Here is a 23584-nt window from a genome sequence, read left to right on the forward strand (position 1 = left end):
TGTTTACTTGTTCACTGAGGAAAAGAGATAATCCAAGGGGGCCACTTTCATTTTCACTTAAGACATGGTAGAAATGCTGCGGGGTGCTACCCAAAGTGTCGCAATGAGAAATCCTGATTTGTATTGAATGCACAAAAGTTCATTGGAAAGAGAGCCTCAGTTTCTCATACATGTGTAAACTCTTGAGTATCTGGCATTGGCCAGGGGGCAACCGAACACTATCTTGGGTACCTTAACATATGCCTTGATTGGGTTCAGGGGCATAGGAAGGGGGGGGTGCAGGGGGTGCGGTCTGCCCCGGGTGTCATCCTTGAGGGGGGTTGACAAAATGGTGCCCTGTGGGGGTCGGCACTTACCGCGGGGCCTGGCCTGCAGCGCACCCAAGCACGCATCTCTCCTGGGAGTGCTGCGGTGGTTTGGGACCCCGCGCTGCCTGAAACGGCAGCGTGAGGCTTGCATCCGCCAGCGGACTCCGTGGGCGGCTCACCGCGCCACCCACCCGGGCAGATCACCCTGCCCCTGTGGGTGACTTGCCCTGCCCCTGCTGCTCCGGGAGCCAGAGCAGCTAGCTACACCCCTGATTGGGTTAGGCAGAATACTCTGTCATTACTTCTAAAGAGGTACACTGTAGAAGGCGGCCTGTCTCATCTTCTTGATTGAGTACTGGGGTCAATGAAGCAACTGCTTATTTTTCCAATAGCTTTGCTTTTGTAGGATTCTTTCCTCCAGCACTTCATGCTATGCATTCATGTGTCCTGACTTCTTTTTTATCGTTTTTCTATTTAATTGCTTGCCATGTAGCTGGGGGATGAAAATGAACAATGACAGCTCAGTTGTCTTCTTCTGCTTTAAAGTCAGTGTTCACTTTAAATTTTGCAGCTGAACGCTTAATAAAAGGCTTCCTGTGTAGTATATTGGAGCAAATATTTTGAGATGCCTCACTTAAAAATACTTGGAAACTAAGTATTTTATTAGAGTACTGAGGTCAATTCCTCAGTACTCTAATAAAGTATTTCAAAGGGGTGTGTACACACTACTTTCATACTTGATTGCTGGCTCCTATATCATGTACTCCAGGATCCAAATACAGAATATAAAGTGAAGTGAACTTATATTCATTTAATAGAAGCTTCAAACAGTTACTTCCTGGTTTGGGGAGGCCTGATGTGAGACAGCTTTAAGAACACCTGCATTAAAGTGTTATAGTTTGAAGACCTTCCATATTGTAAACCCAAGAGTAAGGACTGTCTGGTTTGTCATGATCTGCATGCCATTCTGGGAGCCCTTCTTTGTGGAAGAAAAAAATAAATCTGATTAGCTTAGTTGGTTAGACATTGGTACTGCTAATGCCAAGGTCACAGGTTTGATTCCTGTCTGGGTGCATATTCCTGCGTGGCAGGGGGGGGGGGTGGACTAGATGATGCATGCTGTCCCTTCCAACTCTATGAGTCTATGAAATAAGTACAGATTTCTGAATTAGCACAAGTACAATCAGCTCAGTTTCCAAACTCAAAAGAAATAGCACAAATGGAGAATGGAAGGAGGAAACAAGCAAACTCAGGTATGAGATATAGAGCACTAAAATAAATACAGCTGCTTAGAATTGTGGCTGTTAAATCTGTGCGAAAGCAAGTCACCAGCTTTGACTGTTTCAGTTAAAAGAGCAAAGTAATTGTTCATTAGAGGAAGGGTTTCATGGGCACATGAAAACAGTTGAGAAATGAAAGTAGGTTGGCCATGCTCAATATTGATCAAGGTCAAATAGCTATTTACAGTTATGATATAACTTTTGTTTGTGCAAGCTACATTTAAACCTCTCATCAAGGAAACTGCTTAATTATGAGGGACTAGGAAGTAGTGATTGTAAAATAAAATATAATCAAGATGTTCAGAGGTCAGTTCGTATGAGTTGTCTTGATTGGCTGATTTCCAAGACGTTTTACTGAAATGTTTTATTTGTTTTTTGAATTTATTTATTGCATCTTTCAATGGAATCCCAGGGCAGTGTAGAAAATATATAAAAACAATCCTCCATATATATCCCAAAACACATACACAATTTAAACCCTGCTTTCAGTGCCTGAATAAAGAAGATGTGTCTTTAGCTGATGCTAGAAAGTCAGTAAAGTTGGATTCAGCTATACTTTTATGTTGCAGTCTTTGTGATCTTACAGTTTTAGCATTGCTACTCTTAGCCAACAGTGCAGTGAAAACAATTAATGGGCTTTCAGTCTGCCACTCAAGGCACAAGTTTTCCAAAGGTCAGAAATGTTGGCTATAAAAACAAATGTTCATTTTTTGCTTAGTGCTCAAACATTCACCCTTGAAATTTTCTGTGCACATTGTAAGTTCTTAGGAGAGGGTTTACAGAAAAGTAAATTATAAATTATTATGAAACATAACAGCATTCTGACATCCTAGGGCAGATGAGCTGACATAAATTTAGGGTTGGCATTTTAATTTGGAACTTTCTAGACCAACTCTAACCAGCTGTAAATGTAGCAAATATACTGCATTTAATAGTTCTGTACCAGAGTGTGATTGATTTTTTTTAAATTTTATTTGCTCATTATATTCTGCTCACCGTAAAGGCAGTGAATCACTGTCCAACGTAGTGCAGGGTTGTTCCCTCTGGAGCTTATCAGTGCTGTGTTTGAATTGTCTTGAGGGCTTTCTATGGTGCAACACAGACCTGCTCTCAGTACCTGACATCCCAGGAGCTGTGTTTGATTGGAATATTGTCTATTGTAAGCTATGTTGTGATGTTTTTGTTTTTGAGGAGTTACGTGAGTTGGGGTAGCCGACGCCATTAAACAAATGGGACAAAAATATGAAACTTAATTGATTAAAAATAAATTAATCGTCTGCAAAGGGGTTTTCCCAGTACTTCTGCAGGATGTTTAAGATTGGGCAAGCTCCTCTAGGAGAAGGGAGTTCAGTAGTTGTGGAGTGGCTACTGGGAATGCCTTCTTTGTGCTTTTGCCTACATTGGCTTAAGGCACATTGAAGTTCAGATGTCATTTCTCACTGTAGTTACTGTGTATTTGGTCTATCCTTGGGTTGGGGTCTAGGATGGTGGTGTCAGATAGAGTCCGGGGCACCCACATTTTTAGGAGAGTTGTTAGGTCTTGCAGAGAATCAACCAAGTAAGAGTGGGCGGGGCAGAAGACAGTTGAGCAGAATCATGGAGAGCTCCCTGTAGGCCCAAACTCACCAGGAGTGAATTGTTGCCTTGGCAGCATGGTTCAGTCTTATGAGAGCTAGCTGACCTGATGCCCTACGCTCTCTAAGGAGCTATGTCTTGTTTTAACAGGCCATTGCCCAACTTTGCAGTTGCTGGCTTCTATTGCTTGAGGATGAGTGCTGCCTAGATGCAGTGCCTTCTGAGCTAGAAGAGTCAAGGAAGGGCATACCTTTTGGCCTGGGTAGTCTGGGCATATGGCGCCCCAGGCACTGCCTCCTCTTCCTCTGAGTTGGATTGTGGCCCAAGAAAACAACACTATGATGAGGAATATAAGAACCGATAGTGTTCTAGATAGTCTTGCTCAGGCCATTGTTACCAAGAAAGCAATTGAAAGCCAATGCAATCATGTAACATACATATATGTGTGCCAAAATGGCTACCCCTTAATGTTTGACATGTTTGTGTAAAAACCTTAAATAAAATGGTCAAAGGTGCACACGGGGGCGGGGCAGGGTGGGGGCGGGGATACTCACCCCAGTAGCAGGTAGCTGTTGACATTCTGCACCAGTCACAGTTTACAAAGCTTTGGAAAACAGTCCTATGTACTGTGAACCAGGGTAGTCAAGAATCAAGGTTTAGAATCCATAAATAGCAACTGCTAGATAGGCCTTCATGCTAGAAAGTACTGTTGAGAAATAATGTTAATGCGCTGATGAGCTGGCTCCCAATAGTTTTTAACTTATTGTATCTCCTGTGACATTCTGGAATGTATGGGTTATCATCCCAAGCCTGGATAGGAGGCTGGTGGGTAGAAAAGAAGAAAAACTGTTTCTTTCTTTGTTTGTTTGTTCACAAGCCACCTTTCAGCAGAAACTTCCAGGGTGGTCTGCAGGTTCAATAATGAGAGATTGATTCATTCCTACAGTTTCCTAGCTGACTTTTAATGAAGCATACTATAACATTCTATACCTTCAGAATGCGCCTATGTTGCTTCTAATCCAACATCTTTCTTAAAATCTGTCCTGGAGCTGAGGACCTGAAATGGCTTGGCAGGCCGTAGGATGAGCATCAGTTTGCTACCATGTGTCCTTGTCTACACAAATATTCTGCTTCAAATGTATACCCAAGGAATATGTGTTAAGTATTAAAACCAAGAATTATGATGTGCCATGTCAAAACCTAGATTTTCCAAGACACTATTTTATTTATTTATTAAGTTTATATCCTCCCCCTCCCCCCAAAAAAGCCCAAGGAGATGATGAATCAGAGTTTAAAGTAATTAAATATTCATTTTATTACAAAATACACATATTAGATACATGCACAGCAATCACATTGGACTGATAATTGCTTCACTAAATCTATAGAAGGAGGAGATGGAAAGGACTGAGACAGAGCAGCAGGTGAAGAAAGGAGATGGGAAATTAATGTTAAGCAAGGAAACTTGAAGGCAGTGGGCACCGGATACACATATGGAAAGCTGACTCAGGTTAGAGAAAGAAGCCAAATATAAATGACACTGCCTGGGGCAGTGTTTGTGACATGCTTGCCTGGAGAGTTAGAAAGTGACAGGAGGCCCGAATGGCAACATTATCTATTTCTGGGTTCTGCTTAGATCTTGAGATCTTCCTTTGAGCTGGGGTACTGTAGTTGCTTGGGTAGTTCCTTATGACTTCTCAAAAGTCTAGGCACCCTTAGATTACAGAGTGTAGCATGCTGTCAAGAAATATCAAGGAAAATACTGTGATGGAGAAACGGGGCTAGGCAAATCCTTCCCTTGAGCTCCATAATGTTTGGAACTTTCCTTGGGAGAAAGTCATGGAGGTTGAACAAAAGCACTGGTAGGATACAAGGTCCCTCAGAACCTCAAAATAATGAAGATGGAGGGGTGGGAAAACCAAGGAAAATGAAGGCCACCCGCAAAAGACTAGAATAAAATAGAACCTTTGTTCTTGCATGAGGATTCCTCTTAAAGCTTCAGTTAACTGGGAGGGGGCTTTTCCCTAAGACAAAAGAGGAGAAAGGTATTGATAGCCTTTTTTACCATACCTAAAGCAAGCAGTGAATGCTCAAGTGTGTTTTGGACGCCAAAGGGTTTTCGTGCACATCCTTTTAGGTGTGAGTCCTAACCTTAATGGCTGTTCATGCATTTATTGTATTAGCGGTATTCTCTGGTTGGGTTGCTCAGTGTTTCCTGTACGGTTCCCCCCCTCCTGCCCTCTTAAGGGCTGTAAATCAACAGGTATGTCATCAGGCTGAATTGACTGGAATCAGTTAGAGAGTAGGGTGTGTACACACTCCAGAGGTCTCAGGCCTGCTGACTAGAGGGTAGGAACACTACCCTTGTCCATGTTAATTATATGGGAGGTCGAGAAATTCAATCCAGTTTGCATTTAAAGGTGAATCAGACTTTACAGAATAGTATGTGAACTGAAACAAGGACATCACAGGCCCATATATTGTGCTTCCTCTCCTTTTTATGCTCACAACAACCCTGTGAGGTAGGTTTTGCTGAGATTGCTTTACTGGTCCAAGGTCACTCAGTGAGCTTCATAGCTGAGTGGCAATCTGAACCCTGGTATCTCAGGCCCTAGTTCAGCACCACACTGGCTCTCTGCACATGAATAATTTTACCCTTGACATCCACAAAACAAAGGAAGCCATGTAGATCCATGCAAAAACCCCGATGGTCTGATTTTCTTATGGTCCAACACAGCTTACTTGCTTTTTGTGTCCTTAAGAATACAAAGTTTAGGCATTCAGGATCAAGTTCCTAAAATGGACTGATGATCTTTTACTTCAAGATGGTATTTTTATTTTTTTGATGATTATGTTATCTCCAGCCACAGGGTATTGCTACTTGGCTTCTGTCAATCTTACTTTTTACCTTGTTCTCCACATAAAATTTAATTCCTAGCTTTGCTACTATAAAATACCTCCGTGTTTCTCTTTGTTTTTGTTCTCTTTCTTACAGGGAACCTGAGTTCTTTGGTTAAGGCTAGAGACAGATCTGTCAAACTGCTGGATTTTATAATTTCAGCAATTTATTTCTTTACTAAATTTATATCCTACTGTTCCTCCCAAAGGAGCCTGTGTGGGATCAGCTGTTTTTTCTTCTTTGTCCCATCAGTCCCAGGTGCAACTTGAAACCTGCATGACACCTACTAGGTTCTCTCTTCTCCTGCATACATGGCACAATACAATTGTGATTAAATGCAGCTTTTTTCACCCAGCCAATTTTTCTCAGTGCTGCTTTTGCATGCTATTAATTGTTGTGTAGGTGCTGTTTGATTACTGGCTGAGCCAGTACAGCTGGGGTGTGGGTGTGGTCCAGACCTTGCCCTAGGTGGTGGGATCATCCTAAAGGGTTCATTGCTTTAGGTCAACACTTCACAGAGTCACAGGGCAGGGCCTCACCCCCCCCCCCTTCCCGAGTCAGGATGTAGAATTGTAGGCAGGGGAAACCGGTCTCTGACCTGGGATGAGTTTGGTTTGGTGAGGTTTGGTTTGGTTTGAGTATAGGAGTAGTGTAATGCATTCTGTTGTCATGATTGGACCATTATCTGGTGAGGCTCGGACTGTTCAGAATCCATATGTCTTTGAGGAGTATTTCTCATTCCAAGCGAAATCTACCTAGCCTGCCTCCCACTAGGCTTGTCGAAGGAAGCGGGGCTGTGCACAAGTCAGTTGTATTTCTTGTTGAAAGAGCATTGAAACAGCATTGCACCTCTGTGGTTCTTGTGATACTAATAAGTAAAGCAACTGGAGGAGCAGTAGCTATCTGGCCTATTAGAGGCACAAAAGGAAGGGCCCTTTTATTTTCTTCTTTTCACCTAGCATCTTTGGGGGTTTAACTAAAGGATCCTTAGGCAACTACTTGCCTGTTTATGCTGTCCAAAATGGAACAGGCATGGTGGTAAGGTGGCACTCCAATCTGAACCAGGAGAGCATCCTAGCCAAAATACCTACACAAACATTACAGGAGCAATCTAACAGAATGCTAGCCAGTGTAGGAACATGTAATCAGCAGCCAATAATAATTTTGTCTCTTTGAAAGTAAGCTTTGGCAAAATAACAGTTAGCTGTAGCACTTTGAATGAAGAAAAGATGTTCGTCTTGTTGCTAGAGAAGGGGGAGAGGTTGAGTAGATTTACAGATCCTGAGAGATTTAGCTAGTTTTTTCCCTTTTTCCTTTTAGTGACCGTCTCAGCAGGGTCAAGCGGAAAGCCAGTTCATGTTTGGAAGTATACAATTCCTTGTTTCTGCTTGGGAGCAAAAGGAAATATTTCAATCCTTTGAAGTATGCAACATGTTATTATTATACTCACACATTCTTGTTCCATAAATTCTCCCAAATGCCCCTGGAACTAAAAAGTTCATTATTAAGATCAGAAAGAACTGTTTATCGGCAATAAGTAAAACACATTGGCAAATTTAATGTAAAGATATGTATGCCCTGCATTGGGGTATCAGACTAATATACAAGGGTTTTAATTAAGCTGAAGTAGGTATTTGAGGATGCAAGAAGATCCAAGATTATAGACAAAGTCAGCAAGCATTTAACCAAAACTAATTAGAACATTTTTTGTTGTTGGTGTTTTTCTGTTAATCACAAGAATAGCTGGAGGGGGGAGTTTTTAATGTTTGTAAACAGTGATAATAGTGTGGGAGTATGATAATTAAAGCCCACTAAAAGGCTGAAGTATTAAGTGCAGCTTAACACTAATGCAATGTAGTGAAGAATTAATTCTGAAGAAAGTAGTCACTGTAGAGTAAAATTGAAAAGTAAAAATGAAAAACCAAGGAAAAAGGTTATTTTCACCCATAAATTTTATGGTTACTAATACAAAGTGGCAAGCTCTAAAGATGTCCACCTTGTATGAGCAGTGAAAATCAGCTTGTACAGCAGAACTTACCATTTCTCTTCTTCCTCCTTTGGTCCATTGTGCATGCCCTTATCCCCCAGAGCAGGTTTTGGAGTCCCCTGGGCTGTAGGAATAGGAGTGAAAAGAAAGGGAAAGTGCCATTGCACTAGCAAGTGCCTGCATATGCTGTGCTGGATGTCACCCAGTGAAACTGAATTACATTGTCCTGTTTGCTCCTTAAAACAGCCAGTTATGAGATGGTTGGCTGCAGTGACTGACATTTCTACTGCAGACATATACTTATGCTTGCAACGTGTGCTTTGGTTTTGAAATGTAGTTTAGATTCAATTTCCCTAGAGAATAAGGCTTTTCCTAGCCTATTTTAACGCAGTTCAGATTCTACTAGCACGTATTTACACTACCTGATGTGTTTGTTTGTGTGCGTCTCTCTGGACTGGTGGAAAAAATCATAACATTTTAAAATGTTTTTAATAATGTGTTTTAATGTTGTAACCCACCCTAATGATAATGGTCAAAAATCCTGTAACGTAAGTCAATTTTTTGATTTAGAGTTTGATTATCACAAAATACATGGGAACTATAGAAGAGTGCTTTATCTTTCAAGACCCAAAATTCCAGAGCTTTCATTTTTAACTTTGCCTGGTAAAGTTTTTCTGAACAGACACACTTAAAGCCATTTTTCTCCTTACATAGAGTTGTCTTTGGCAGTTGGTGATGGGAATAGAAATCTGAGCCAGTTGCCATAGGAACACTGGAGTATAGCAGGCAATATTAATACGGTATTGCTATTTGGATATACTATTACTCCTGTTTTTGTGCACAGAAAAAATTCACACCTTCTTAAAATACATGGAACAGCAACCTACTGAAATATATTAGCATTATTATGTAAAAAGCATTTTAAATATGGCATTATATATTCTTGTGAAAATTTAAGTTTGTGAGGTTGTCTCCTGTGTTATGCAAGATTGGTTAAATCTGAAACCGAGTTTTTATTTATTGGTGGGCTGGGAAGAATTGTTGAGCAATTTTTTCATGTAGTCATTTTGTTGGTTGGTGGGATTTTATGAATGGGTGTGTATATTATGAATGAGTTGATTTCTTCCATAATCTATGGGAAGTTGCTGCCATTGTGCTGTTTTGACTATATCTTCCGTCTAACAAACTGATCACTTCAGATCCTTCCTCAGGCATGAGATGCTGAGGTGGAAGAGGATTAGGTAGTTGAATGAAGAGAGATCTGCTCTGTACTCAGCTGTGATTTGCCCACAGTTGTGGCATCAATGAGAAAGAAAGGTGTTTCACATTAGTCTGCTCCAGGCCTATTTAAGGAAGAACAGGCATAGGCAAACTTGGCCCTCTAGATGTTTTGGGACTACAACTCCTATCATCCCTAGTTAACAGGACCAGTGGTCAGGGATGATGGGAACTGTAGTCTCAAAACATCTGGAGGGCCGAGTTTGCCTCTGCCTGAGGAAGAACTTCCCCCCAAAAGAGTCTTCAACTATAGTTTGCTCCAAACTAGGAATGGAGTGAAGGCATCATTGGTAACATAGGTGGCGTCAGTCAAAGGCTCCTTGTCATCTTGGTTTTGTGTGACATCTGAAACATAACTGGCCTGAGCATCACGATTCCTTCTGTGCTTTCTACCCTCTGTCCAATTTTAAGAAGGAACCAAGTTGTGAATTTATTAAAAGGATACAGTTGCAATTGAAATCATTCAACCCCCATTGCAAATCAGGTTTAAGTTGCAGTATAAGTTGCATTTTCAGCTGAATTTGAGGAAACCACTTGAAGCATCCTTTGGGTTGACCTATTTCAATTGCTTTTGTTTTATTTGCTCATTGCAAACAGCTGAAAGTCTGTAAATTTTTATAATAAACCTGATTTGTATTGGGGGTTGAATAATTTTGATTGCAACTGTATACTAACATAGATTGTCTTTAATCCATTGTCATAATTGAAGAATAAGATTTTGATACTCTAATTCAGTTGCAATGTGTTTATATTCTAACATGCTCCTCAAGTCATCATCGGGTTTGTCAGGCAACACCATAGAATATGCTTTACTTTTTAAAATGTATAGTTAATTATACAAAATAGCCTTCAGTACCACTCAACAAGTTTTGTTAGTGTTGCTTAATTGCTTTTTAAGGAGATCTTTGTTTTGAACATTATCAAAAAAGCAAGTTTGACTTGGCTTTATCTTTTCATCACAAAACTTACTGTATAAACAATATAGGAAATCTAACATGTTTTGCATATGGGGTGCAGTAGGTCCATTTGAAAACATGACTTGCTGTAGATTTCTTCTCATATAAATATTTGGCTGATTTAATAAAGAATTCTGTATTTGAAACATTTGCACAGAAATCTTGAGTTAACAAAAAAATCTTTAGGGTTTTGTTTCTCTTTCGCTGCCGTCTTAAATATTTGGCTTATTTGATTTTCGTTTTGCTGGATAAATCTCTTAATTTGCTAGCTTGGTGTTATAAAAACCTGTGAAGGAAATCTATGAATTAGATCCTCTTTTAGATTTAAAAATCTGCTATGCTGATTTCTAAATATTGTTAATGCTGTGTTCCTTTAACATACTCCTCAAAACTTTGTAAAAATGAAGATGGAACTCATCTTCAAAGGCCCATTTGTATCCTACTCTGGTGTTTGTAACAGATTTTTCTTGTACACTACATTTTGCAATATTCCTTAGCATTGTCAGGGCCATTGTTTGTAGCCAATATGCAGGAAAATAGTGGTGCTCACAGCCAGGTTATGTTAAATATGTACTAGTTCTTGCTCTTTCTCATCCTGACGGTGAGATGAATTTGGATTTTGAGATGTTTCCAAATGCTGACTCTATTGAATTTAATAGGACTTAATAGGACGCAGGTGGCGCTGTGGGTTAAAGCCTCAGCGCCTAGGACTTGCCGATCGAAAGGTCGGCGGTTCGAATCCCTGCGGCGGGGTGCGCTCCCGCTGCTCGGTCCCAGCGCCTGCCAACCTAGCAGTTCGAAAGCACCTCCAGGTGCAAGTAGATAAATAGGGACCGCTTACCAGCGGGAAGGTAAACGGCGTTTCCGTGTGCGGCTCTGGCTCGCCAGAGCAGCGATGTCACGCTGGCCACGTGACCCGGAAGTGTCTCCGGACAGCGCTGGCCCCTGGCCTCTTAAGTGAGATGGGCGCACAACCCCAGAGTCTGTCAAGACTGGCCCGTACGGGCAGGGGTACCTTTACCTTTACCTTTACTTCTGAGTAGCCATGGTTAGGATTGCACTGTTAAATGGCAAGAAAGGAAATATAAAGTGCTCAAAGGGTAATTTTGGCAAGAGTATAATTTACTGAATGTACCATTTTGCATTTGTAGGCCAGAGCCTCAACAGAAAGTTCCCTCTGCACCCCCGCCACCCCCCCCGCCACCTCCTCCTCCACCTTTGCCAGAGCCAGCCCCTCCAGAGCCAGAGGAGGAGATTCTGGGATCCGATGATGAAGAGCAAGAAGACCCTGCAGATTATTGCAAAGGTTAGTGTGTGTGAGCAAACTGCACAGCCTGAAGAGTTTATTATTTTTTCTGTCAACTCTTGTCTTTGCTAATGTTGGTCCAGCTCTGGGGATGTCTCCCATTCATCCAAATCACAAGGGCAGGAATTTCCAGCACTTGCCAGCTAAGAATACTGGTACATTCATGAGATGCTCTGGAAGAGTAATCTCTGCTTTTTCTATTTCTTTTGCTTCAAGAGCATTCTGTCGTCATATGAAGCATCACATTATTTTCAATACAGAGCTAAATTGCACAACAGCTCTTTATAACCTTTGGAGTGCCAGATTTAAAGAGACACTTTCAGGTTTCCAATGTTGTTGTTTCCAAACGACTCATTCCCCGCACCCCCTGGTGCACAATCTGGTTCTTTGTGTGCTTTGTAGGAGCATAAATTCTACACATGAAGTAAGATAGGAACGTGAAAAATGACTCTTTAGAACAGATAGCCAGAAATTAACATGGTGGGTAGTGTAAATAGAATGCCAGCACTTGAAGAAAACACAGTGGTATAAAGAATGGCCCAGTGTAGATGTAAAATTAAAATTGAGATTGGAAACTGTGCCACAGAATTATGCACTCCCTATCACTCTGTGTCTCCTCCCTTGTATGTGAATTCTTTGGCTTCCCCATTACCTGGGTTTAGTATTGTTTAATAAGCCCTTCACCAGCCTGGATTAAAATGAAGCCAGGGAACCCCAAAACTTTTATTAAGAACTTTGAAGCACGGGCTTCTCAAACAAATTTAGGAGTATTTATGGAATTATTTTCACTTGGATTGGCAATGGCAGCACATATTGGCAATCTAGGGAGCCTTGGGAATTTGTATATAAGGCATGGGGATATGGAGTGCTGCTGCTTGTCTGTACATCTGCAAGGTTTGGTGTTACGTGCTGCAGCAAAGCATATATAGTGAAGCAATCAGTGTAAGACGTCAGTTGTGTCATATGTCATGCTAGGCCAAACCAAGAACAAACCTGATTCATGGTTAAGGAGAGAAAGCTTAATTATGAAATGGGATTCAGATGACACTTTGTCCCGCTGCTTTCCCCCAGGAAGACCAGTGGTTTACCACTGAATCGGAACAAACAGCAACCAGGTTTTACACGGATTGCTGTTTGTTCCAGTTTAGCGCTAAAGAGCAGGTTTTCCGGGGGGAAGCAGTGGGGTACAGCCAAAACCGCTCTGACCTGCGCCTAGAAAGCATGGGACAAAGCCAAACTTTGCTGTGCCATGCTGAGATAAAAGGACTGGGGGATAGCAAAGTAACTGCAAGCTGTTCTCCAGGAGCCATCTTGTTTGTGTGGCCCTGGTAAGCCATAGTTCGGATTAGTTTACTTTAAATGTGATCCAGGCCTCTGTGATGTGTGGCCAGTGTGTTACAACTGGGCTTCTGAAGTGTTTTTTCTTGGAGGTAGCTGCATCTAGTTCAAGAGTGGGAAACTACATCCACCCACCTGTTAATCATAGTGGCATTAGGTGAAGTGTTTTCCTTTGCAAACTGGCTTGCTAAATGCTCCTCTACCCACATGGCTTGGTTTAAAACTATGTTGGCAAAAGAAGCAGGATTCGCAGCCACTGCCAATTGGCTGTGGCTTCACACCCCGCTTTTGGCAGAGATCGGCTTCAGTTGGGAGCTCCTGAGTGGAACTCATCCCAGCAGAGTTTTCTTCTTCTCCTAAATTTAAAGGCCAAATACAGTTTCTGTTTGCCAAGGAACAATGGGGAGCATACTTTAAGGTTCTTGATTGTTTCTTTATAGCCACATCTTTAATCTGCTCCACACCCAATATCATAAATGATGTCTGGTGTAGGGCAGCTGGACCCCTTGCTGCGTCTAATCAGGCCTTCAGGCCAGAGATTCCCCACCACTGATCTAGGTCTTTGTTCTGTATCTTGAAATCCTTGTACTTTTTCAGATTGTGTTCTTTTTCACAGTACCAGGCACTCTAAACCCTTAGTATGTAACAGTGTTCAATTTAGGCATTGTGCCAAATGTTGGTTTGAGGCTCCAAGCATACATTGTTCTTTGTCTCAGTTCCGTTCTACCAGAGTCCCTGGATGTGATCAGAAAGCACTCTTCCTTACTTTGCAAAGTGGTGACATTTGTACTACCGTGTTATCATTGGCTAGTCTACTCATGAGAGCAGACTAATTGTCTCCTGAAACACTTAGGGCAGCTGTCAGCATGTTCCTGTTTTTTTAGGCACTGGTCTCTGGAAAGTTTCTGCCCCTCTACCTTAATTTCTTTCAAAGTCCCCTACAATTGTCACCTGAGCATTTTGTCCAAAAACATCACTTTCTTTCCAGTACTATCTCTCCTCATCCAGATAGTGTAGCTGCGCCCATTCATAGCTGAATGCTGGCAGAAACCTAACTTGTGTATCAGTTCAGGCTAGTAACAGATAGATGATCCTGTTGAACCTATTTAAAGACGAATAGTATCAAGCTGAATTTTTTTTATCATCGCAACTCCATAGCTTATAAAAAACCTTTCTCATTAGATTTCCCTTCCTCTTAACTGTCGGAAAGAGCAGTGTTTGTAAAAGCAGGTTGACATTGTCATGGAAAATTGCAGAGCAGGGTGGATAAAAATCAAAGATTTTGGATTTATTTTTTTAAAATTGGATTTTTAAAATAAAATGCTTTTGGAGGAAAAATCTTTCTAAAGATAGTTTTCTATTTAAGTTAGCATTATAGTCCAAAGGCTATTCATCAGGAAATAAGGATTTGATTTAAGTTTTTCACCTGTGCTAAAACTCAGTCTGGTTGTTGTTGGTTTTTTTTAAACCATTTACAGTTAACAATCATGGATACATATGCTATAATGTTTAAGTTGTTTGTTTAAACGTTATTAAGGAAATGATTTTTTTCGCCTTCCAATAAAGTACAGCAGAAAAGTTGTCCAAATATAAACAATAATTTAATAATTGTCTATGTATTTCTAATAGTATATCCATATCAGTAATTTTTGGTATAACTGTAAAAACTACACTGAAAATTTATCAGTCCAAAAATGAAACCTACATCTGGTTGTAAATATTAAGATTATACCAGCAAGAATGAGTCTTTCTGTAAAAAAATGATTTACCGTATTTTTCGCACCATAGGACGCACTTTTTCCCTCCTAAAAAGCAAGGGAAAATGTGTGTGCGTCCTATGGAGCAAATGCAGGCTTTCGCTGAAGCCTGGAGAGTGAGAGGGGTCGGTGCACACCGACCCCTCTCGCTCTCCAGGCTTCAGGAAGCTATCCGCTAGCCGTGGGAGACCCAGCTCTCCCACGGCTAGCGGAGCGCTGCATCAATCCCGAAGCTTGGGGCGTGCGGAGCTCAGCGCGCCCCAAGCTTCTGGGTGCCGGCAAGGTCTCCGCTAGCCGTCTAGACCTTGCCGGCACCCAGAAGCTTGGGGGCGCTGAGCTCCGCACGCCCCAAGCTTCGGGATTAGCGCTCCGCTAGCGTGTCTAGGCTGCGGATAGCAGCCTGCTTCCCGGAGCGTCGGGCGCCCTGAAAGCAGAGCGCCCGGCGCTTCAGGAACACATCCGCAGCGTGGGGAGCCTTGCAGGAGTTCCCCGCAAGGCTCCCCACGCTGCGGATAGGAGGCTGCCGCCCGGCGGGTAGGGCACCCTGAAGCAGAGCGCCCCTCGCGCCAGGCAGACATCCGCAGAGTGGGGAGCCCTGCAGGAGTTCCCCACAGGGCTCCCCACGCTGCGGATAGCAGCCGGCCGCCCGGCGGGTGGGGCGCCCTGAAGCAGAGCGCCCCTCGCGCTGGGCAGACATCCGCAGCGTGCGGAGCCCTGCAGGAGTTCCCCACAGGGCTCCCCACGCTGCGGATAGCAGCCTGCTGCCTGGCGGGTGGGCCGCCCTGAAGCAGAGCGCCCCTCGCGCCAGGCAGACAACAGCCAGCCCCACAAGCTTGGGGGACAGCAGGGAGGCGCAGCGCCACTATCCCGCTGTTCCTCGACCTGGTTCGGTTTCCCTGACCTGCTTTTGGGGGGGAAATAAAGGGAATTCCCCCCCCTTTATTTCCCCCCCAAAAAACTAGGTGCGTCCTATGGTCCGGTGCGTCCAATCGTGCGAAAAATACGGTAAATCAAGTCTTACTGTTTATCGATGGCAGCAACTGGCATTGAAGTATGAATATGAATATGGCTCTCTGGTAAAGGGCCTGCATGCAGAAAATCCCAATCCATGGCATTTAAAAGGCGTTTAGGTAGCAGGTTTTGGAAATCCTCTGCCCTCTCTCACTACTGTCTCACCACAGTTGCTAACTCAGAATCCTAAAGTGCCTGTATGCAACCTTTGAACTTGTACTCAGTTGAGGGCGGGATAGAAGAGTGGAATTAATCTTAAGAACACAGTGGTTCACAGCTGAGTTCATCATTAAAAGGCTTGAGCAGGATGGATTTAGGATTCCATAATTATTATGCATGTACCTTTTCTCAGTCTGCATGTGTTGATAGCAAACATGTTGGCATTGTGGCCATATAGTTTGGGGTCTCTTTTTATTTTAATTTCCTTATCGGGTACTGGAAACCTTTTTACAGTGTCTGCCATGCAGGAAACAATCAGTAAAAGCCACGGCTATAGCAATATTAGACTATTGAAGATGAGTTGTGTGGTGCTTTATGTGGTTTCTCCATGTACTTATCATTGATGTGTTTACATTGCAACTGCCTGTGGAGGCGAGTGATGGCCCTAACTGTGGCTTTTGAATTTGGATGTCATGTCAAACCATAGCTTGAAGGCATGATGTAGAATTGTGGTTTTTAATTGTGGCTTGTCAGCTAATACTAAACCATTGTCTATTTTACATTACTCAGACAAAGCGCCAAGTGATAAATAAGCTTCGCCAAACTATTGTTTGGTGAATTGAGCTGCTGAAGCTCAACTTTGGACATCTGAAGTAGTTAGTTTAAGGGCTCGTCCACACTTTGCTTGTCATGCTCCTAGAAAGCACGGGACTGAGAGGCTTTCTGTTCCCCTGGATTACCCGCTGCAAGGAACACGGGTGGCACTGTGGGTTAAACCACAGAGCCTAGGACTTGCTGATCAGAAGGTCAGCAGTTCAAATCCCCACGACGGGGTGACCTCCCGTTGCTCGGTCCCTGCTCCTGCCCACCTAGCAGTTCGAAAGCACGTCAAAGTGCAAGTAGATAAATAGGTACAGCTCCGGCGGGAAGGTAAACGGCGTTTCCGTGCACCGCTCTGGTTCGCCATGCTGGCCACATGACCCGGAAGCTGTACGCCAGCTCCCTTGGCCAATAAAGCAAGATGAGCGCCACAACCCCAGAGTCGGTCACGACTGGACCTAATGGTCAGGGGTCCCTTTACCGCCCAGGGGAGAGTGCTTGGACAAGCAGAGTTGTGGATGAGCCCAAAGTCAGAAGCAGAAATTCCTTTTAAAAAAATTGGCTTGAATTATACTTGATTCAGTGTTGATGTAATTTAATAAAAGTGTGATCTCTTGTGAGACTTAGTACTGAACTTTGGATACAATATGTTCTGTGCTCAAAATTGAGGTGGTGCAGCAGAAAATCATCTTGATAATTAGGTTGTACAGCAGGGATGGCCAGTTGGCAGTCTGCTGGCCCACTCCAGTTCCTGGTGCTCTGCCAAATTTTACTACAGAGGGGTGTGGGGAGGATGGTGGTGGTGGAACTGGCTGCACCTGGACTAGCAAGGGAAAGGTTTTATAAAATATATGAGAGATTCCATACATTAATATTATAAGCCTTGTGAGTGCAATATGTCAATCAGAATTCTTGTATGTAAATGCAATGCTTGGGAGCATGTGATTCAAAGTTGGGAAGCCCAATGCTCTTAGACGGTGCCAGATTTATTATGACGCCTGCACATAATTAATTTCTGGTTGTTGTTTTTTAAAAAAATATTTATTAAGAATTTTTCATTTACAGTAAAAAAAAAAAATGAACATAACATTGCATATCACATATTTTCTTATCACTTCTGGACTTCCTCACATCTCCCGCTCCTACGTTCTAGTTTAATACACTTAAAACAACAATTTATTCCCTTATCTCCATCCTTACTGTCAAATTTCGAATATATTTCAAATTTTAGATACGTTTATTCCAATCCTTACAAAAGAAAATTTAATTTAGCCTAATAATTATCTAAAAAAAAAATTAGGTTTTTCATCTTATATTTAAATTATCTTCATGATTTACTTCATCTATTTTGATGGTGCCAATTTGTCTAAAATCAAGCATCCTGCTTAACATTCATACAGTTTACAATATTTTTGCAGATAAAGCTTAAATTTTTTCCAGTCCTCTTCAACGATTTCTTCTCCCAGGTCTCGGATTCTGCCAGTCATCTCAGCCAGTTCCATGTAGTTCATCAGTTGCATCTGCCATTCTTCCAGTGTGGGTAGATCTTGGGTTTTCCAGTGTTTAGCAATAAGTATCCTTGCTGCTGTTGTTGCATACATGAAAAAAGTTTGGTCTTTCTTTAACACCCCTTGGCCGACAATACCCAAAAGGAAGGCCTCTGGTTTCTTAAGGAAGGTATACTTAAATACCTTTTTCAGCTCATTATATATCATTTCCCAGAAGACCTTCACCTTAGGACAGGTCCACCAAAGGTGAAAGAACGTTCCTTCATTTTCCTTACATTTCCAACACTTATTATCAGACAAGTGGTATATTTTTGCAAGTTTGACTGGGGTCATGTACCATCTATATATCATTTTCATTACATTTTCTTTCAAAGCATTACATGCAGTGAAATTCAACCCAGTAGTCCACAACTTTTCCCAGTCCTCAAACATAATATTATACCCTATGTCCTGTGCCCACTTTATCATAGCCGATTTAACCGTTTCATCTTGTGTGTTCTATTTTAACAGCAAGTTGTACATTCTTGAAGGTACCTTGGTCTTAGGCTCTAGCAATTCCGTTTCTAATTTCGATTTTTCCACCTGGAATCCTAATTTTTTATCAAGTTTAAAAACTTCTTTAATCTGGGCGTAGTGTAACCAATCTCGCACTTTGTCTTTCATTTTCTCCTGACTCTGCAATTTCCAATTGTCTCCTTCTTTTTCTAATATTTCCTAATACTTTGGCCATTTGGCCTCCATATTGAGTCTTTTTTGGGCCTTAGCTTCCAATGGTGAAAGCCACCTTGGAGTTTTATTTTCCAATAAATCTTTATATTTTGTCCAGACATTAAACACTGCCTTTCTGACAATATGGTTCTTAAAAGCCTTATGAATCTTAGCCTTATCGTACCATAGATATGCATGCCAACCAAACGCATTGTTGAAACCTTCCAAATCCAATACATCAGTGTCCTCCAGAAGTAGCCAGTCTTTTAGCCAGCAGAAAGCTGCTGCTTCATAATATAGCCTTAAGTCTGGCAGGGCAAAGCCCCCTCTTTCTTTCACATCAGTTAGTATCTTAAACTTGATTCTGGGCTTTTTGCCCTGCCAGACAAATTTGGAAATATCTCTCTGCCACTTCTGGAAGCATTCTGTTTTATCCACAATCTGTAATGTTTGAAACAAAAACAACATTTTTGGCAATACATTCATCTTTACAGTGGCGATTCGGCCTAACAAAGAAAGTTTCAATCTTGTCCAACTTTCTAGATCTCTCTTAATTTCTGACCAGCATTTCTCATAATTATCCTTAAACAGATTTAGATTTTTTGATGTTATATTTACCCCTAGGTATTTCACTTTTTTAACCACATTTAACTCTGTCTCTTTCTGAAACCATTCTGACTCTGTATCTGTCAAGTTCTTTCCCAATACTTTAGTTTTCTGTTTGTTTAATTTAAATCCCATCACCCGGCCAAATTCTTGGATCAATTGTAATGCTTTTTTCGTACTTGGCTCTGGCTCCTGTAGGGTCAAAACTAGGTCATCTGCGAACGCTTTCAATTTGTATTGTTTCTCTCCGACCTGAATTCCTTCAACCATCCGGTCCCCCCTAATCATGTTCAAGAGCACCTCCAAGACCGAAATGAATAACAATGGGGAGATAGGGCAGCCTTGTCATGTTCCCTTTTCAATTTTAAACTCTTCCGTAATCACGTTGTTAACTATCAGTTTAGCCTTTTGTTCTGAATAGATTGCCTCTATCCCATTTTCAAAGCCCCGTCCCACTCCCATTCCTTCCAGATTTTTCTTCATAAATTTCCAAGAAATGTTATCAAAGGCCTTCTCCGCATCTATAAAAATTAAAACTGCTTTTGTATTAATATTTGTTTGTAAAAGTTCCAAAATGTCAATAATATTCCTTGTATTAGCAAACAAATGTCTGCCAGGGAGAAAGCCTGCTTGGTCCTTATGAATTACTTCATTTAACACTTTCTTAAATCTAGTTGCTAATATGTCTGCAAATATTTTGTAATCCACATTTAAAAGGGAGATGGGGCGGTAGTTTTTAAGTTGTGTCTTTTCAGTTTCTGATTTTGGTATCAATGTGATAAAAGCTTCTTTCCACGTTTTCGGCGCCTTCTTCCCCTCCATAATTTCATTGCTGACCTCCATCAGTGGTTGTATCAAGTAATCTTTCAATGTCTTATAGTACTTGGAGGTCAGCCCATCTGGCCCTGGAGATTTGCCCAGTTGCATGTTCTGAATGGCTTGTTCCATCTCTTGTCGTGTTATTCTGCTATTCAGGATTGATCTATTTTCTTGTGACACTTTTGGCAGCCCATTCTTTATCAGAAATTGTTCTATCTGTGCCTCATCTTGCGGACCTTGAGTATATAGTTGTTTAAAATACCTCTGAAAGCACTTTCTGATCTCCATGGGGTTCTGAACATTTTCCCCTTCAATCTCTAAATTGGTAACTGTATTCATTTTCTGTCTCCTTTTCAACTGCCATGCTAGCAGTTTCCCACATTTATTTGCCGATTCAAATGTTTTTTGTTTCATTAATTTAATTCTCCATTCTATTTCCTGGTTCATCAATTTAGAATATTGTGCTTGGTATAATTTAATTTCTCTCAGAATCGGCTGTGACTTCGGGTTTGATCTTAATTTCTTCTCCAGTTCTTTAATTTTCTCCAAAATCTTGTCTTTTTTCTCATTTTGTGCCCTTTTCTTTACAGCATTCTGTTGTATCAAGAACCCCCTCATCACCGCTTTACTTGCATCCCAGATTGTTGTTTTTTCCACTGAAGTGTTCAAATTTATCTCAAAATAGTCCTTCAAAACTTTTTGGGCTTTTTTAACAATCTCCTGATCTCTGAACAAATTGTCATTCATCTTCCACCTAAAGGAGCCGGATGGTAGTAGTGTCATATCCATCTTTACAGCATTGTGGTCGGAGCAGGTTTTTGGGCAGATTTCCACCTTTCTGGTCTTCGGTGCCAGGCCTCTAGATATCCATATTTGGTCTATTCTTGTCCATGTCAGCTGGGCTTCAGAAAAGAATGTTCCTTCTCTTCCCAAGGGGTTTTTTGTCCTCCAAATGTCAATCAAGTCCATATTGTCAGTCAGTTCAAAAAAAGTCTTAGGTAGTCTGCCATCTTTTGATATATTTTGATTTTGTGACTTATCCATGTTGGTTGATACCACTCCATTCATATCTCCCATCATGATGATGTTATCATAGTCCAGATAGTCCAGGACGCTCTCATGCAACTTCTTGTAAAATTCTGATTTCCCCTCATTCGGTGCATAAATTCCTAATATCAAAAATTTCTCTCCTTGATGTTGTATCTCAATTGCCACAATTCTTCCTTGTTCATCTTTGAATAAGAGTTTAGGTGCCAGGCTCTCCTTTGCATAAATCACCACTCCTCTCTTCTTTACTTTGTCCGAAGAGATAAATTCTTGGCCTAGTCTTTTGTTAATTAACACTTTCCTATGGAGCCTGGTCACATGTGTTTCTTGCAAACAGATAATGTCCAATTGTTCCTTTTTTAATATATGAAATATCTTCCTCCTTTTTTCCGGGGAGTTACAACCATGAATGTTCCAGCTCAAAAGTTGCAGAGACATCCTGGATAAATCTGTTATTGTTCTGGTGGTGGTGTCTTTTTTTCTGGGTCTCCAGGTTCTGGGGGTGAAGGTACAACCGATGCTCCAGGCCCAAAGGGTGTTTCAATTCCTTTCTGAAGGTCCTCTCCGTGAACAATCAAAAATTTGTCTCTGTCCTCAAGTGTTTTGATTTTAACCTTCTTCCCTCTGAAAGTGAAAGATAATCCCTGGGGAAATTCCCACCTAAAGATGATTGAATTACTCCTTAGCAATCTAACCAGTTCAAGGTAGGCGGATCTAAGATCCAACAGTTGTTTCGGGATATCTTTGTAAATTTCAGCCCTTTTATCCAAAATGTCCAGTGACTTTTCGTAGTGTAAGCCTAATATCTTGTCCCTTTCCTCCTTTGATCTCAAAATTATCAAGCAGTCTCTGGGCTTGTCTTTCCTTGCAAATTTTCCAAGTCTAAAAGCCGATATAATTCTAAAGTCCTTTTCCTCTTGGATAGGCCAGAACTTGGTAAATTCTTTGGTCAGGAACTCAGCTAAGTTACCTTCTTCAACCTCTGGTATTGACCTTAATCTTAAATTACTTTCCCGATTCCGCAATTCTAGCATGGACAGATACGTCTGGTGCCCTTCGACTTGTTTGCAGAATGGTTTTACCTCTTGTTCTAAATTTTCAACTTTTTGGCTGGTTGCCTCAGCTAATTTGCGATTTTCTATAGTGGCCTCAGTTAATTCTCCAATTGCTTGTACATTCTGTGCTACCTGTCCAGTTATTTTATTTAGACAGGCTGTGTTTTGATCTATTTTAGCTGTTTGTTCATCAGCTTTCTTGTCCAAAGATTCCACTCTCTTGTCCAAAGATTCCAATTTTTCATATATTTTCACTAAAATTGCAGCAGTTGCTCCTGTGGCCATATCTTCCAATTGTAGCTGCTCTGTTCCTTCTTCCAACGGCAGCACAGGCACACTTTCTTCTCCCCCTGCTGAGGGCAAAGTAGGTACAGAAGTTCTACGTGTCTTTAAAGCTGAGGTTAGGGTTGTTTGTCTAGTTCTTGGTCCTCTTCTTCTTGTACCGCTCATTCCAAGTTTATCTCTGAGTCAAGGTCAAATTCAGATGTTCCCATGGGAATACAGCAGCCCCAGAGCACCGTCGAATAGGAGGAAAGGAAAGAGAAAGTAAAATAGTGTCACTGCTGTAAGCCCAAAATCCTCTAGGGGGGGCTTAAAATTTCTTATTGAGAGAAGCCGGAACAAAAATGAAGATAAACAGGCTAATAAAGTTCAGTTTATCCAAAGACCTTCTGTAGTTAAAATTTAGCAGAGTTGGTATTAACAGTGTTACAGTGATTCTGACAAGTACCGGCTGATGATTCAAAGTAGCAAGTTCAAATGCCCTAGATTGTTGCAAGTCCAGTTTTAAAGTAGCTAAGTCTGCAAACTGACAGCTCTGTTCCTGGCAGCCCAAGTATCTGGGCTTCACAGTCAATAAATTGTAATCCAAAAGAAGAGGATAAACACAGTCCATATAAAGAGTAAATCGTGTAGTTAACTTGTGCCCTTTCTTTACGTAAAAACAATTTCAATGGGTGCTCAAAACAGTCTATTTAAAAGCCTCTTTAACGACTCCACCTCCAGCTCTTTTGCTTTGAAGTTTAAATAGCAGCGGAAGACGGACTTCCTGTTCTCCTCGCTCCGCTTTTAGCCAAATTTCCTCAATTTTAGGTTCAAATTGTAAAGGTCCTTTCTTACTCATGGGTTGTTGCCTTCTAATTCGAAAATTTTTCAGGAAGAAAGGTCAGCGCTCACCGACAGCAGCTGCGCGGCTTCGTTCCGCAGAATAGCGATTGACTCACAGCGCCGCAACCCCCTCTACGATCGGAGGCTCCTTACGGGGTCTCCTCTCCGTTTTAGGGGCCACTTCTGGCACCTGCCGAGTCCCACGTCCTCAGGCTCTTGCTGCCTGAGGTTTTTCGGTGCGGGTCTCCGCTTTGCCGTAGCGGACGACCCGTTTCTGCGG

General features: G+C 41.7%; 1 protein-coding gene and 1 long non-coding RNA gene across 8 annotated transcripts in view; both read left to right on the forward strand.

Annotated features, from left to right (window-relative positions):
• SRPK2 (SRSF protein kinase 2) overlaps positions 1–23584 on the forward strand; it is a 97278-nt gene that overhangs the window by 44901 nt on the left and 28793 nt on the right. For all 7 annotated transcript variants that reach the window (XM_079993635.1, XM_079993634.1, XM_079993639.1 and 4 more), the window contains exon 3: positions 11435–11589. In XM_079993635.1, coding sequence (XP_079849761.1) covers positions 11435–11589 — 155 coding nt within the window. The remainder of the gene's footprint in view (positions 1–11434; positions 11590–23584) is intronic.
• Positions 14688–15581, forward strand: LOC307225683. Its single transcript, XR_013843125.1, has 2 exons — positions 14688–15287; positions 15359–15581. It is a non-coding gene; the product is annotated as an uncharacterized lncRNA (long non-coding RNA).

The sequence above is a fragment of the Podarcis cretensis genome (genome assembly GCF_951804945.1).
Source record: "Podarcis cretensis genome assembly, chromosome: 10".
In the NCBI taxonomy this organism is placed as follows: Eukaryota; Metazoa; Chordata; class Lepidosauria; order Squamata; family Lacertidae; genus Podarcis; species Podarcis cretensis.